We start from the raw sequence: 16994 nt of genomic DNA on the forward strand, positions 1-16994 counted from the left end.
TGTGGAGAGAAAAGTGACATGGGAAACCCGGAGTCACTCTATCACCTCAGTATCAGAGAGGATGATCATGCACATCTATGAGCAGTCATATCCTTTTCAAACATGCATTTTGGAGGAACTAAAGTATTTCAGCTACTTATACTACTTCAAACTTAAGGGTATGCAACAGAACTCAGAGCAGAAATCAATATCAAATGGAAAACCAAAATTGAGCAGGCAGGGTGAAATGGAGAAAGCATTATTAAGTAGCTAGATCAATTAAGAGATCACCTTATACCAGAGAATAATATCTGGAAAGACTAAAAGGTAGGTAAAGTACAAGTTGATGAGTAGTGGAAAAAGAAAGAGCAGAGGAAAAGATTTCTATCCACAAATGAGGAAAAAATGGACAGAAGATAAACAGCAATGACCATCCTCTGCCAAAAGACACAGCGATGTTACACGCAGGTGAAACTGAGTTCCACTGCTGATGTGGGAACTGGGGAGATGTTTAAAGGTACAAACTTGCAACTAGTAGATAACTCCTGGAGATATCCAATGTAAAACATAGTGATGATAGTCAAAAATACTGTGTTATAAACTTCAAAGTTGCTAAAAGACTAGATCCTAATTGTTCTCACCAAAAATAAAAAAGAAATAATAATCGTGACATGATAGGTGTTTAATATTAAGGTGGTAATCATAATGAAATATATAAATGTACCAAATCAGTAAGTTGTACATCTTAAACTTATAAAATGTTACGTGTCAATTTTATCCCAATAAAAAAATTTTTAAAAGACTAGAACTTTCTGAAACTAGAACACCCAACTTACAACATACACAAGAATAAATTCAAAATGGATAAAAGACTTAAATGTAAGTCGTGAAACCATAATAATCCTGAGAGAAAAGATAGGCGATAAAGTCACAGGCACCTCACGTAGTGAAATTTTCACCAATACATCTCCTAGGACAAGAAAAACAAAGGAAAAAATAAACAAATAGGACTATATCAAACTAAAAAGTTTCTGCACAGCCAAAGAAATCAGCCTCTAAATACAAAGGAACTCCACAGTATGGGAGAATATATTTGCTAAGGATACATCTGATAAGGGGCTAATTTCCAAAATATACAAACAACTCATACATACACTCAACAAGAGCAAAGACAAATAATCCAATTAAAAAATAGGCTAAGGACCTGAACAGACACATCTCCAAAGAAGACATACAGATGGCTAAGAGACATATGAAAAACTGCTCAACGTTGCTATCATCAGACAGATGCAAATTAAAACCACAATGAGGTATCACTTCACACCTGTAAGAATGGCTCCCATCAACAAATGACATCGGCTGGTGAGGATGTGGAGAAAGGGGAACCTTGGTACACTGCTGGTGGGAATGCGGACTGGTGCAGCCACTATGGAAAACAGTATGGAAGTTCCTCAAAAAATTAAAAATGGAGCTGCCTTTGACCCAGTGATCCCAGTTCTAGGAATGTATCTTAAAAAACCTGAAACACTTATCAGAAAGAATTTATACACCTCTATGTTCATAGCAGCATAGCTAAGATCTGGAAACAGCCCAAGTGCCCATCAGTAGATGAGTGGATAAAAAAGCTGTGGGACATTTATACCATGGAGTACTATGTAGCCATAAAGAAGGATCTCTTACTCTTTGGGACAGCATGGATGGGCCTGGAGAATATTATGCTAAGTGAAATAAGCCAGGCAGAGAAAGACAAATATCACATGATCTCACTTATATGTGGAATCTAAAGAACAAAATAAACTGATGAACAAAACAGATCCAGTGACATAGAAGCATGGAACAGACTGACGAATCTCGGGGGGTTGGGGGGGAAGTAATCGAAGAATTTATATGCATAATCCACGAACAAAGACAACAGTGTGGTGAAAGCCTGGGGCAGGGGGTGGGTGCAGGGTAGAAGGGGTCAATGGTGGAAAAAAGGGACATCTGTAATTCTTTTAATAAACTAAAAAAAAAAGCAGGTATGGAGAAATAATAGTAACTTTCATTATCTTCAGACAACTAAACTAATAAAAATAAACTGTTAAGCTTCAAAGAAATATTACAGATATTTTAGCAACTTAAAATTAATTTTAATTTTAGTTAAAATTAATTTAATAGCCCAGCCGGGTGTGGCTCACTGTTGAGCGTCAACCTAGGATCCAGGTGATCGGGGTTCGATTCCCAGTCAGGGCACATGCCCGGGTTGCGGGCTAGATCAATGACTCTCTCATCATTGATGTTTCTGTCTCTGTCTCTCCCTCTCCCTTCCTCTCTCCGAAATCAATAAAGATATTTTTTTTTTTAAAAAAAAATTTAATTTAATAGCTAGCATCAAATTCTCAGTATTTGTATAATACATACAGTTCACAGTATCTTCATTAAATGAAACAAATGATTTCTGCATTCTACAGTAAATAAAATAAAAGACAGGAGGCATTTCACGGATTATAAAGGTGGTTTCTAAGAGGAAGTGTGTATCACTTATTTATCGTTCTTCCTTACTATCTTGGCATTAAAAAAATCACAATAAAATTACTGAATCTGTAATGAGTACAAGATCAAATGCGACACCTGGAAATGAAGTAGTTCTTGGAGAAGAGTAAGGTAAAAATAACGTGGAAATGCTTTTTACTCAGAAGTTTGATGTCATATATTAACAGCACAGGGAGACAAGATGAAATGAACTGTGCTATCAGTTTGTATAGAACCCATTAAGATGCCTGGATGGGCGTGGCTCAGCAGTTGAGAGGTGACCTAGGATCCGGGCAATCGGGGTTCGATTCCCGGTCAGGGCATATGCCCGGGTTGTGGGCTCAATTCCCAGTTGGGGGCGTGCAGGAGGCAGCAGATCAATGATTCTCTCATCATTGACATTTCTATCTCTCTCTCTCTCTCCCTCTCCTTTCCTCTCTCTGAAATCAATAAAGATATATTTAAACAAACAAACAAAAAACTTAAGAGATGATAAATAAAACCAGCCTCTCTTTCCCCCATCCCCTCAGTATTTCCAGCCTATCCTATAAGAGGCATTTTATAGCCTCTTCCATTTATCTATTCATTCAATAAACACCAAGTACAAGGTAAAATGCCAGGCTAACACACAAGTCTCATTTGAATTCAACCAATTTCCTTTGAACTGTCTCTGTAATACTTATCTTCCTAATCCTTTTATAGTCACCCCTTCAATAAGCACATCAGCTTCAAATACCAAATTATAAGGGAACTTATATTAGTATCCCAGTCAACTTTTCACAAGTTCCCTTAAAAAAGCCACCCTTTTTTACCTTTGAAAATCCAAAAAAGTTCTAATGTTGACATATTTCAGGGAAACTTAAATATGTAAATATTAAGGAGAATTTCTATATGATCTTCATTAAAGTAAATAGATGCACTGGAATTAACTGATTGAATAATATGGATGTTAGTACATGTTATTTTGCATTTATTAGCTTCACATGAAGGAAATAACTTTAACAGTCTGCAAGGAGGTAAAAATTAGAGGCATTATATAAAATTATTTGTCAAAATTAGTGTACTTTTATTGAAGTAATAATAGTACACTGCCTCAAATACATAACAAATGTAAGCAATTATCATTAATATCATTAAAAAGTAATGAGATAAAATTCTGAATTAATTATATGGTATTAAACAGGCAACCAAACCCACTTGGGGGGATATTATCTGAAGCAGAGAAGAAAAACAACAAAATATCATGTAGAAATGTTACCCTGAAATGGACTCTGATTCAGATAATATTAAACTAGTAATTGGTAAACTTCACCACTCACTAAACATGTGAAATCTTTTTTTTCTTTTTTTTAAAAATATATCTTTATTGATTTCAGAGAGAGGAAAGGAGAGGGGGAGAGAGAGAGAAAAACATCAATGATGAGCGAGTCATTGATCGAGCCCACGACCTGGGCATGTGCCCTGACCGGGAATCGAACCCTGATCGCCTGGATCCTAGGTCGACGCTCAACCGCTGAGCCACGCCCGGCCCGGCTAAACATGTGAAATCTTTACTGGTCAATATAATGGAAAAATAATACCATACAATTAAAAAGTAAGCTGGGCATTAACTTCACATTTCTGAGGATGGGATAAGTGACAAAAATACAAGTACGAAATTCTAGGACAAGAAAATGGATTTCACAAACAGTATCTATACTGGTTAGAAATGAGAGGAATTTGCAGGGTGATTACAGTTATTCCAGTTCTACAGACACAAAGAGGATCAGAAGAGTTAAGCATCTTGCCCAAGGTCACACAATTAGTGACGTGGCAGGGTCAGATTTTAAAACTACGTTTGTTTGCTCTCTGAAAGCTGTTTACACAGTACCCAAACAGAATGAATCTGTTTCAGAGATACTTTTTGGGAGAAAAGTTATTACCAGAGATAGAAATAAAACAGGAGGCCCTGGAATATATTTCATGTGTGAGTGAAAAGAAGGAATCTATTATGAAAATAAACTGAACTTTATTTAAATATTTTACTATCTAAAACATACTGTATATGCAATGTCCCTCTTTGGACACAAGAAAAGGAAATGATGTAGAGAAGACCTAACCTGTAATACACAGGTTGTTCACACTGCCGCCACACCAAAATACTTTTTACCCACCCTTTACTCCTCCATTAGACAGGAACAGTGTATTTAAGGAATTGAGAGCCCTGCTGAAACACTAGGTATAACTGGTCTAAGAGTAACCACATCTTTAATAAGGAATCAAATAAGAATGGCTGTGTGGCTTATTTCTGGCCAATGAAATATAAAGTATTCTTGAAGAGATCAAAAGAAGTTAGGATCTTTCCCCTCTATAAAATGATTACCACATACAGGTAGTAGGGCAAAAGTAGGTTTACAGTTGTTTGTACAGAAAAAGACATGCAGGTTATGATCATTAAGTAGCTTTATTAACTTAAAAGAACGTCACAATGGCCTAGTACAATCTCATACAATTTTGTAAGTGCTCAAGAAGGCAAATAATACATTAATTAATTAATAAAAATAAATAATACAAGAATAAATTGTTTCACATACTCACAACTATAAACCTACTTTTGCCCACTCCTGTATTTATTGAGCAGTTGTTATATGCCAGTACTATACTAAGCACCGATGCCACTACTCTACAATACTTTTCTATAGGAAACATGAAAAAGAAATAATCTCCCTTTCATTGTACCTGGCATACAGCCTTAAGAATAAGCCAGCCCGGCCAGGCGTGGCTCAGCGGTTGAGCATCGACCTAGGATCCAAGTGATCGGGGTTCGATTACCGGTCAGGGCACATGCCCAGGTTGTGGGCTCCATCAGTGACTCTCTCATCATTGATGTTTCTATCTCTCTCTCTCCCTCTCCTTTCCTCTCTCTGAAATCAATAAAGATATATTTAAAAAAAAAAAAAAAAATCAAATGAAACCGAATTATGGGGGAAAGGACTCCTAAAATTCTTTTAGGAGTTAGAGTTTCTGAAGTTGCAGCCTACAGCATCTAATACCAATACTTTGTGCTAGAAAACAGTTTCATATAGTGGGAAAGTCATCAGAGGTTCCACATCTATTCATATGAAGCTAAAGTAGCAGCTAATCTTTAGGAAAATTGAAAGCCACCTAAGAGGAGAGGGGCATGTCATTCCTTCTGACACCTACCTTCGTTTACACTAAATGCTAAACACTTACAGAAATATATGGAAATGACACCTTCTCAACTAAAAATGTTAATGCCTAAAATTTTCCTGAAAATAGATAAGGAATACTGGAGAGGGAAGCCTTAACAAGCCAATGTCAAGATGAGATAAAAATCAAATGAAACCGAATTATGGGGGAAAGGACTCCTAAAATTCTTTTCTCTGTTCATACAAATGAAATAAACATAAGAATGATATCAAGTATTTTAAATAAAGTGGAGGAGGAGGGGAGCCCAAAACAAGAAGATTGCACTTAAGGTAATTTTGCTAAAATCTCTATGACTTGAAGGTTTGGTTAGTTTTTAACTATATCTGAACAAATAAAAGTTGGATATAGGAAGGTTTCTGTTGAATATGAATAAGTAGGAACACTTTCAATTAGCCATGGAACACTGTCCAACCCTGTTTCCCCTAATTAAAGGAGATTTTAAATAATGCCACCTTCATGGAAACAGATCTTTGCATCCACAGAATTATTAAAAATACCACTGTACTGATATTCACAATTCCACAATTTGGGACATATCTGATTACTTTTTTCCACTCAAATATATTTCCTAAGCAACATTTACCAAACTACTACCCAAAACACTTCTTCAGCACATAAGAGGTATGTTGTGGCAGCATTGTAAAATACTCAAATAATTTTATTTTGTATTACAAAACATTTAAATAGTCGTTGTTATCTAATATACACTGTGAATGTCCAAGAAGAGGGTAAAATATGCAAGGCGGTACATTTGAACTTATTTTATTTTCCATTTCTAATCCACTCACATCCCATAGTCTGAAAAATGTTGCTCTAAGCTTGAGGAAAATGGGTAACTTCCAGGCATCCCTTATTCGTCACACTACTTACATTTACCCTCGGGCCTATACCTCAAACTGCACTTAACTTTGACAACTATGTGATCTAAATAGTTCACAATCTACTTGTTTTAGTGTTATTGGTTGTCTCTTTCTTTTCCTTACCATCAGCCCTGTTCTTTATAAACTCATGAAACACAGAAACTGTATTTGCATAACTGTCTACTTTAAAATTCTAGAACAATTAGGCACTCTTAAATACAGTTTTTAAAAAACCTTCAGTAGTTCCTTATTTGTGAATTCAAATTACAACCTACTGTACAGTTAATCTTTATCTCCCTCCCTTCAGAATAAAGACAGTATATATCAGAGCTATTTAGAACATGGCGACCATGATGGTCATAAATTCACAAAAACTTAAGCTTTTCCCTAGAACTTTGAATCCTTTCAAAAAGCAATGCTTCTGTCATGAAATGAAGCACTATATTCATGAAAATCCCAGTGAGACCTAAAGTGATGGCATAGATAGCACAAGTAGCTCAATGAAAACTTTGAAAAATATCAAATGTATTATCTTTTCCCAATAATGTTTATACTCATCCACCAGCAGTACAAATGACTTTCAGAGAACACTTTAAAAGATATTTTAGATATGAGGTGTGCCCTACTGGTAAAGGAAGAAAGATTTCTAGCGAGACTAATACAAATAAATGGTCAATGATTTGGTCACAGCATCATTAGGCAGCTGCTTCTGACCTCTATAGTGGCCAATGGCTTATAATGAAGTGTTTCAAATGTCCAAACTGAAACTGAAACTTTCACCCTTTCCTGATGGCAAACCTCAAAACTTTAACAAGTTTACGGGTGTGCAATTAATTACCTGTCTTAGCATAATAACTACTTCATGCCCTGAAAACCAACCTTACATATCTTCCAGTTCACAGCTGCTAAACAGTTCTTTCACTTAAATTTTAAAAATTTTCTTGAGGTGTTGATATAAATTCCAACATTTCTCAATGCTCTAATATTGAACACCACCCCACACCCCCCCACACCCACGCCAAATGAAACATTATTATCTGGGGGGGGAACCCAACAACCTACCTTTAAACTAGACTCATAGTCTGTGTTCACTTTGAACATAAGCCCAAGTCGTAAATGAATTTCCTTGGCTCGACAAAAGCTGGGATCAACATAAAGCACCTCCTGAAATGCTTTAATTGCCCTGAAAGAATATAGACATAAGATATCTTAACTTTTTAACATTTGCATGAATTTTTGCTTGGTAGCACAGTAAAACTTATGGTTTACACAATATTTTTAAAAGAAAATGCAGCTTTATAAAAATGATGTGAATGAACAGTTTTAAAAAAAAGACTAGAAAGGGGCATTTGGGTCTTTCATATAATTGAATGTATAAAATCTAATTTAATATAAAAAAATGAAAAGGAAGATCAGTTAAATTTATTCTCAATTATTGAAATAATTATTTTATAGCTTCAAATTCTCAGTGAAAGAACTGATTTAATTGTTTCTACAATTTCCAAGGTGACGGAAGGGTGAGGGAGTAGGATAGTTTTGTTTGCAGAGGAAAGATTAATCCTGTTTTCTAGTTTACTCCATAAAAATAAGTCTTCTTAAACCTATACTTTTGCCCTAGCCGGTTTTGCGCAGTGGTTAGAGCATTGACACATAGACTGAAGAGTCTCGAGTTCAATTCCGGTCAAGAGCACATACCTGGGTTTCAGGGGCCGATCAGAGCATGTGCAGGAAGCAACCAACCAATGTGTCTCTCTCACATTGATGTTTCTCTCTCTCTCCCCCTTCTACTGTCTCTGAAAAGCAATGCAAAAACTATCCTCAGGTGAGGATTAAACTGACAAAACTTTGTATTTTTACCTTTCATATTTAGGGTTACAAGCCATCTGCACCTTACTTTTTATATGGTGTGAGGTAGGGGTCAGTTTTCTTTTTTTTTTGTCCACACATATATCCAATAGCCCCTGCTATTAGGGAAAAACCATCTTTACCACAGTTCTGCAATACCACTTTGTCCTAAATCAATGTTCATACTCACCATTTGGGTCTGTTTCTGGATTCTCTGTTATATGTCACCTTCCATTGGTCTATCAGTTTATGTTTGGCCCAAATTCCTATTTTATCTTTTATAAAAGATCTTGATTACCAGTAGAACAAATATGAGGGTGAGAAAGGGACACTTTTCACTGAATACATTTTTATATCACTTAATTTCATCATGTGAATATATTATTCAAAAGCAAACTATTAAAATTTGGCAAAGAAAAAATATCTACTGTGAATTTTGAAAAGTGTAATATCAGATAAAATAGTATGTTAGACATCATTTTAAATCTTTCTACATGATTTAAGGCTTATCCCAAATACAAACTCGTATATTTTTTGAAAAGTTTTTTATCAACTAGTCTCTGCCTCTAATATCTTAAGGGTGGCTATTTAAAATTTTACACGAGCCCTGGCCGGTTTGGATCAGCCGTTACAGCGTCAGTCCAAGGACTGAATGGTCCCCGGTTCCATTCCAGCCAAGGGCACGTACCTCAGTTGCAGGCTCAATCCCCAGCCTAGTCGGCATGCAAGAGGGAGGATACCAATCAATGTGTCTCTCTCATATCGATGTTTCTATCTCTCTCTCTCCCCCTTCCACTCTCTCTGAAAAGCAATGGAAAAAATATCCTTGGGTGAGGATTTAAAAAAGAAAAATGAATCTTAGACAATTTCAAAACAAAAGCCAATCTTTTATACAAAAAGTTCAAAATATTGCCCTGGCCGGTGCAGCTCACTTGGTTGGATTGAACCCATACACCAAAAGGTTGCAGGTTCAATCCCCAGTCGGGGCACGATCAGGAAGGGGGCCAACTTAGTTTTTCTCTCACATCGATGTTTCCTCTCTAGCTCTCTCTCCCTCCCCCTCTCTCTAAAATCAGTAAGTATGTCCTCAGATGATTAACAACAACAAAAAGACAGTTTTCAAAATATCATTCCACAAAATAGAGCTAAACAATCATCCTATGTCTTTATTTTTGTTCATGCATTATCTATTTCCCAAAAAAATCTGTGTGTGGTTATGTGCATGTTTATTATAAAATTATAAGTTCTAAAAGGTAATGTAAAGGTAATGTTTCTTGTGAGGGTTGGGGACAATGGGTCTGGCATCTACAGCATTACGCCTGGTTAAATACTTTCTTCCTGAAGAGGAGCTCAGCATCTATACATTAGGTGGCTTCTTAAATGGGTGGGATGTGTATTTGTTTTATTATCAGATGTGTAAAGGCAGGAGTGGGGAGTCAAAGGCCTGACAGGAATTGGTGTAAATTACCACTTACTACTACCAGAGAACTCAAATGCAGCTTTCTATTTCTGTCAACTAGACTTCAAAAACATACTGCTAAGATGTTCTATTTATACTTTTCTCAAACCTTTCTAATATGAGGAGGTGCAGCTTTCAGCCTCTATACTCTCCTGGTCATGCCTAGTGCTACCACCTCCTAACAGGCAATTATGTGTGGCAGTAAGGGGGTACGGACAGGGGTACGGGAGGATATAATACACACACACACACACCAAACACATGCTTGGGAAGGGAGGCATAAGAAAGGTTAGAAAGGGAACAACTGCATCAATAAATGATGCCAATTAAAACATGATACAACTAGAAAAAGGTATGTAGGGACTTCTGGAAGCTTCTGGGTGATAGGAACTTTTTATTTCTTGACCCAAGTGATGGTTATGAATGTTTATTTTATAAATAAAATGTTAAGATGTGTTCTTATGTTTATGGAGTTTTCTCTAAGCATACTGTATTCTGTAATAATAAAGATTAAGGCTAATGTTTCATAAAGTCCTAATTAACCTTACTGTATAAGATGGGACAGAAAACTCTCTTATGGAATTGGGTCAGAACTAAGCAATGTCCACATGTGCCAATAAAAGACCCAGGCAGGCCTTAGTCAAAGATATCAAAGAGAAAGAACGAAAGCGGAAGACAGCAAAAAAAGAAAAAGAAAAGTTCAAAAAGAAAAACAGTCTAAGGAAGGGTGTGTGAGGAAGGAAAGGAGAACATAGTGCAGCAATAACAACCCCTTGGGAGAAATATTTCTTATTCTGTCTCAGTTTTTATTTCCAGCCTTTTCCCTAAACCTACTATTTGAATATGTGTTTTACTCCACAGGTCCCTTTAGTACATATTATTCACTTAGTGCACAATATAATCACACAACTGCAAAGAAACATAGGTTTACTTTAACAAGTTATCTATGTATTTTTATTTTTACACACAGGAAATTTTTTAAAACACTATTAACTGTAAGCAAAATCACATGTTCTAACACACTAGTCTGGGCCACTTTATGTTTACTCTTTAAGGACTATTAAAAGTGCCCATGACAATTAAGGTGTAGCCAATACATATCTAATCATCAGGTTACCCTGGCTGTTGTTTCAAAGTTCCCCCCAATTCAATACCTTACAGACTCAATCTTCAATATCTCATTACTAGATTACTGTAGTAGACTCCTTGCTCTTCCTCAGCTGTGAACTGGCTTATCTTAGGAATTTCTTTATGTAAATACTGCCCTCTTGGCTTCACTATTTCTCCTCAGGATGGTCTCTTGACTTGGAATATTTTCATTCTTCTGCTTCATCCTAAATTCACTATTACCTTAAAAACTCATCACCCAAACTCAACACTATTTTTTGCTTAGTGTTAACTAGCAGTTAGGTCCACTCAGTAATCAAATCATTTTATTCTCTACCTATTGGTGTGCTGGCTCCAGTTTTTCCAAGTAGTCTAGTCCTTCAGTTGTACATTCCCATTTTTCTAAATAATACAGTAAGATGTTTAAGTTTAATAGATGTTTGCTGATGCCATCACTTCTATAGTTGGCTGATTGACCTTTGTATGTGTGTGTTGGGAGGGGAGGGACACTCCACAGTCTCTTTACTAAAGCAGTTCTCATCTAGCAAAATATATCTAAGTTCATTTTCATTTTCTTTTCTAAACTTTTACCCATTTTTATCTCCTGGGTGTTTCTTCATCTTTTCCCCACACAAGGGGGGAAAAAGGAATAGGAAAGGAAAAAAGCATGTAAGCATGTGTGCGTGTTGGGGGGAGTACGTGGAGAAAATAGGTAACACTCAGACTACATTTTAAATTTGGTCATTATTTTACCACATTCATTTCACTGAACTGCATGCAGCCAAAACATGGTCTCTATAGCACAAACTAAACTAAAACACCAAAGCACAAAAATTCTGCTGACCTCAGCATTCTGACTGACACAATTTTAGAACATAGAAATGGCTACAAAAAAACTATGAAATTATTTCTATAGATTTTCAACTTAAAATTTTTTGCATTTAACGTTTGCCATTTGCTAACAATTTAAAAAAAGAAATGACAGAAAACTAAAACCTCAATAGCACTACCTATGAAAAACACACATGCCAAATATATTTTAAAACAGTGATCACAGCCCGGCCAGGCGTGGCTCGGCAGCTGAGCGTCAACCTAGGATCTAGGGTTTGATTCCCGGTCAGGGCACATGCCCGAGTTGTGGGCTCGATCCCCAGTCGGGGGGCGTGCAGGAGGCAGCCGATCAGTGACTCTCTCATCATTGATGTTTCTATCTCTCTCTCCCCCTCTCCTTTCCTCTCTCTGAAATCAATAAATATATATTTTAGAAAAATAATAAATAAAAAATAAAACAATGGTCACTTTTAATAAGATTTCAAGGAAGTCATTTAAAAAGCTTCTTTTAATCCCGACCAGTGTGGCTCAGGGGCTGAGCATCAACCTATGATCCAGAAGATCGAGGTCCAATTCCCGGTCAGGGCGCATGCCCAGGTTGCAGGCTCGACCCCCAGTAGGGGTTGTAAAGAAGGCAGCCAATCAATGACTCTCTCATCATTAATGTTTCTCTCTCTATTTCTCACCCCTCTCCTCCTTTCCTCTCTCTGAAATCAATAAAGATTTTTTTTTTTTTTTAAAACAATTTTAAAAAAAGAAAAAGTTTCCTTTTAAATTCTATCAACCTATAGTAAAAATGACATCAACTAAATGTCCCTAGCACAGTTTCAGTACATTTGGGGAGAGACATAATAAAACTCTTAAGTTCTCTGAGACTAATAAAGCTGAGTCCAGAAGATTTCCCTCAGTGATATCTAAAAGGGAGAGTATTCTAGCTCTGAATCGGTATGTATGCGTGTGTGCATATACATACATACATACATACATATATATATATCTCACAGATACATATTTCCACACATATATATTTGGAAATTTAGAGGTTCCTTTTAAATGACAGAAATAGATTTGATGAAGTAATCAAAGAGACGGGTATGATTTTTAAAGGTAGAGATGGAAGGAGAAGGCAGACCAAACAGAGTAGATAGCACAAACAAGATTATATCGGTAAAAAATGCTCAAGATGTGTTCAGCAAAATGTTAATACAGTGTGACTAACATAAAGAACATATTTAGGGAAGCATTAGGCTATAAGGATCATTTGACGTTGAACCAGAGGAGACCTTAAATGTGAGGCTAAATTAGAACTCTCATACACTGGGTTATTCAAATTCGCATTTGCTAATATATTACTACCTCCTGGCTCTTTTGCCCTCTCTAGCCAGTCTTCATTTCACCACTCCAGACAGTGGGATACTTATTTCCCTCCCCTATTGAGAAATTTATGTTTTTATCCATAATTTCCCTGACTTTTCCTCTAAGCCCTTACATATTCTCTCTGGCAATCTATGAAACTGGTAAGCATAACCTTACCAAAATTACCTTAGTTATCTGCTAGTTTTCTCAAAACAGAAGTGTACATAATAAAGTCAACACATGTTAACATAAATGGTTTTATTTTAATGGAACTATACTGAAATTAAACTTTTGATCTAAGAGCATTAATTTGTATTATGATCACTCAAAAATATACATTATCTATTAAATTTTTGCCAGACTCGATGCTAGACAAGCCACAGGAGCTGGTATCACGACTACATTAGGTTAATGTTTGCACCAAAAAAAGCAACTACACAGGAGAGCATAGATGCCTACACCCCTAAGAACGCTGACTGGTACAGTACTAGGGAAATGAACCCTAAAGAAACTTTGCTTGTAATATGTTAACATTTCTATCTGTTTTAACTCACCTCCACCACACTCCCCTAATCCTTTTTGATGTCAACATAACAATAACCACTATGATCCTTACCCAGGCCTATCAATTAGATTTGGGAGCATTAATTTCCAAATTCTATACCTCTAGCACAAAATGATGTATCTCTTAGATATGCCACCATAAAACCATTCTGATATTGACCAATGGGATCACAAAAAGTTATAGCCTAGAAATAGGACTAAGAAGGATTTTCAGGGGGATATATTTAAAACTATGGCTACAAGTTGGAATAATTCATTGTTGTATGTATTTCAACTCATCTCACCAAAGGATACAGCTTTCTTACTATAAAAGGAAGGAGCAGCTCAGTTCAAAGTACACCTAGCAATTTGCCCCCTTCATAAACAAGAACAAGTAAAAAAGGCATGGTTGTGCATTCATGTGTGTATAAAGGAATGGCTTTATAGAGACTGGTTTTAGCTCTGACACGTGTATTTTACTTTGTGCTTCTAATGGCTTTCTTTCTCCTCTGAACATCTTTGAAAACGTTTTGTCCCAGAAAACTGAATAATCATGCTAAGTCAAATGAGGATGTAACAGTTGCTCCATTACTTTCTTACATGCATTCCTCCATGAAGAGGCTGCACCTGAAACTAGAAAAACTGAACTGATCTAGAAACTAACCAATAAAATCAACTCCAAAGAAAAATATGGCAACATAATATGGCAAGAAACAAGACAAATAACAGACAAAACTATATTTAATAAAATTACTCTTAATAATACATTAAGCCACAGTCACCAACTCAACACACATGTTGGTTGCATACACTACTATCAATCTAATCAAATACCAGCAGGCACCATTACTGAATACCAAATTTTACTTAAATTATAAATGTGCCAGATATACAACATTCTGACACACCCAAGGCAGATTCTTAGAGCTGACAATACTAAAAAAAAAAAAAAAAAAAAAAAGGGCAGGGGGGTAACACACTCTTTTCCAGAAACATTTTTCAACAAATCCCAAAGATTTTGGTATTAAATTAAAAACAGAAAATGGCTGATCACAGCAATTAAGAGATACCTATAAATAAAACCAAATACAACACAAATATACTTTTAACCTAAGGAAGAGTTCCTATCAGTTAAGGCTGTACTCTAAAACTCTCACTAAGCACCTGCTCCATGCTTTCTAATTTTGTGGCTTTTCGAGAAATACCAAGACAAATTAAAGCAAAAGTTGGGACACAGAGTTTGTGAAAGAACATTTGACCAGGAAGACAAAAAACACAAAGGCGGGATGGATTCAGACAGGGTGTGAGTTACCATTTTAGGAAGCAGCTACAGTTGAAACTCAAGACATGAGAAAATGGTGGTGACCAGGACAGTATCAACAGACCAGAGGGCACTTATTATTTCTGACATTGCATTTTCCTTATATCATTCAGTTTCATTTCTTAGGTCAACTGAAGGATACAGAAATCATATGTAGATAAGGAATCAAATGATATAATTTTCCACAGCTACAAGCTCCCTAAAAAATTGAAATGGTCACATACTTAATAAAGCAATCCAATTTTGAACAGATGATGGCTTCACCTCACTGATTTTATGTTCATATCTTCTATCTACAGGGAGTTCACAAGTTATCACACACAGGTAGGTGAAAACTGGCTGGTGTGAGGTATACATGTCCATTTCCTAAAACTGTACAGTTCCTTGTCTTGGGTTTCACCTAAATTATTTCTGGCTCCCCATAAAAAAATGTACCAATGTATCTAGGAGAACAACTACGAATACTAATTACAAAATAACCACCTGTCAATATTCAAACCTGGGGAAAGGGCATAATAAAGAAATAGTAAGATTGGGGAATCCAAGCATAAGCTTGCTTATCCTGTTAATTAAAGTTATATAACACTGAGTCCTCTACTTCCCTCCCCCCCAACACACACACCACCTTGCTTTCTTCACCTACAAAATGAAGGGGGAAAACTAAGTTATTTCTAAGACCAAGAGCAAAGAGGGAAGAAAAAACATATAGGAAAAGTCCTCCATGTCTCAAGTTTCATCTTCAGGGAAATCATATTCAATAGCTACTAATGAATATGTAAAAGCTCTATAGTATTCAGGGTGCCCAAAAGATAAATGACAGAGATATAACCTTTGGTCAAAACCTTCCTTTGGAAGTGGAAGCAACACTGACATTCTCTCAGGAACAAACTGGAATTACATCTAAAATATAGAAAACCTATCCTGAATAATCAACTGCAACTGAAGACTACCTGGAGAGCATCCTCATAACCAAGGAGGAAAAATGGAGACCGCATAGAGGCTAGTAGGAAGTGCGGAGGCGTGAGAGTGCTGGCTGTACTCCCACAGGCAGCAGCTTAAGTGCTGGAGGGATATCTCAACTTTGGCAGGCGCCAACTGAGAGCTTTGGGGGTCTAAACCACAAGCTGGGCTCCCCAGTCCACAGCACCAGAACTGGGAAAGTGCTCACATAACATGCAGCTGTGAAAAGCAGCAGGGATTCTGTCTGCCAGGGAGAGATGGCTGGAAATGCAAGCACCCTCTTAAAGGGCCAACGCACAAAATTTTGTGTGCAGCCACTCACCTTGGGCTCTGGCAGAGGGAGGGCAGAGTGGACTAGAGCTGTGTGAGGAGAATCTAGGGTTGCAGGCTCTGGGGATAGAGCTCAGAGGGACTTCATCTGGATTCCTGTGTTGGGTCATTCCCCCATACTGCAAAGGAAATCTTTCTCAGGCAGAGTTTTATCATCCAAGCAGCTTTTGCCTGGAGGGGTAAGCGATTGCCCAACCTGCTGAAAACCTCTACTGCCTGAGGCTCATTAAGAGACAGAGAATAACAATCAGCCTACAGGCAGAGGTGGATCCCTGGGTGCTTTGAGTCTGCCTGATCTGCTTCTGGACCCAGGGCTTGGAAAAGCAAACCTTGTTGCACGTCTCAGTCCTTTCCAAGCACACTCAGCCCAGCAGAGGGAGCCACAAGCTGTGGATTGCTGATAGCTCCAAATAGAGTACTCAAGGCCAGTCACAAACAGTGTCTGACACTGGCCTGCACCAGAGACCATCCAAAAAGACTGGGAGTCCTAGGAGATCTACTTAATATATCCATATATGCATAACCCATGGACAGGGACAATAGTTTAGTGAAGACCTGGGGGGTAGGGGGGTGGAAGTGCAGGGTGGAAGGGATCAATGGGAGGGAAAAGGGGGATATCTTTTCCCCTTTTGTAATACTTTCAACAATAAAGATAAATTTAAAAATATATAAAGATTAAAAC

At 37.0% G+C, this 16994-nt stretch overlaps 1 protein-coding gene across 7 annotated transcripts in view; it reads right to left on the bottom strand.

The window, feature by feature from the left end:
* KDM6A (lysine demethylase 6A) overlaps window positions 1-16994 on the bottom strand; it is a 211796-nt gene that overhangs the window by 86141 nt on the left and 108661 nt on the right. For all 7 annotated transcript variants that reach the window (XM_081126644.1, XM_081126643.1, XM_081126640.1 and 4 more), the window contains exon 6: window positions 7623-7743. In XM_081126644.1, coding sequence (XP_080982770.1) covers window positions 7623-7743 — 121 coding nt within the window. The remainder of the gene's footprint in view (window positions 1-7622; window positions 7744-16994) is intronic.

Source organism: Miniopterus schreibersii (genome assembly GCF_964146895.1).
Source record: "Miniopterus schreibersii genome assembly, chromosome: X".
In the NCBI taxonomy this organism is placed as follows: Eukaryota; Metazoa; Chordata; class Mammalia; order Chiroptera; family Miniopteridae; genus Miniopterus; species Miniopterus schreibersii.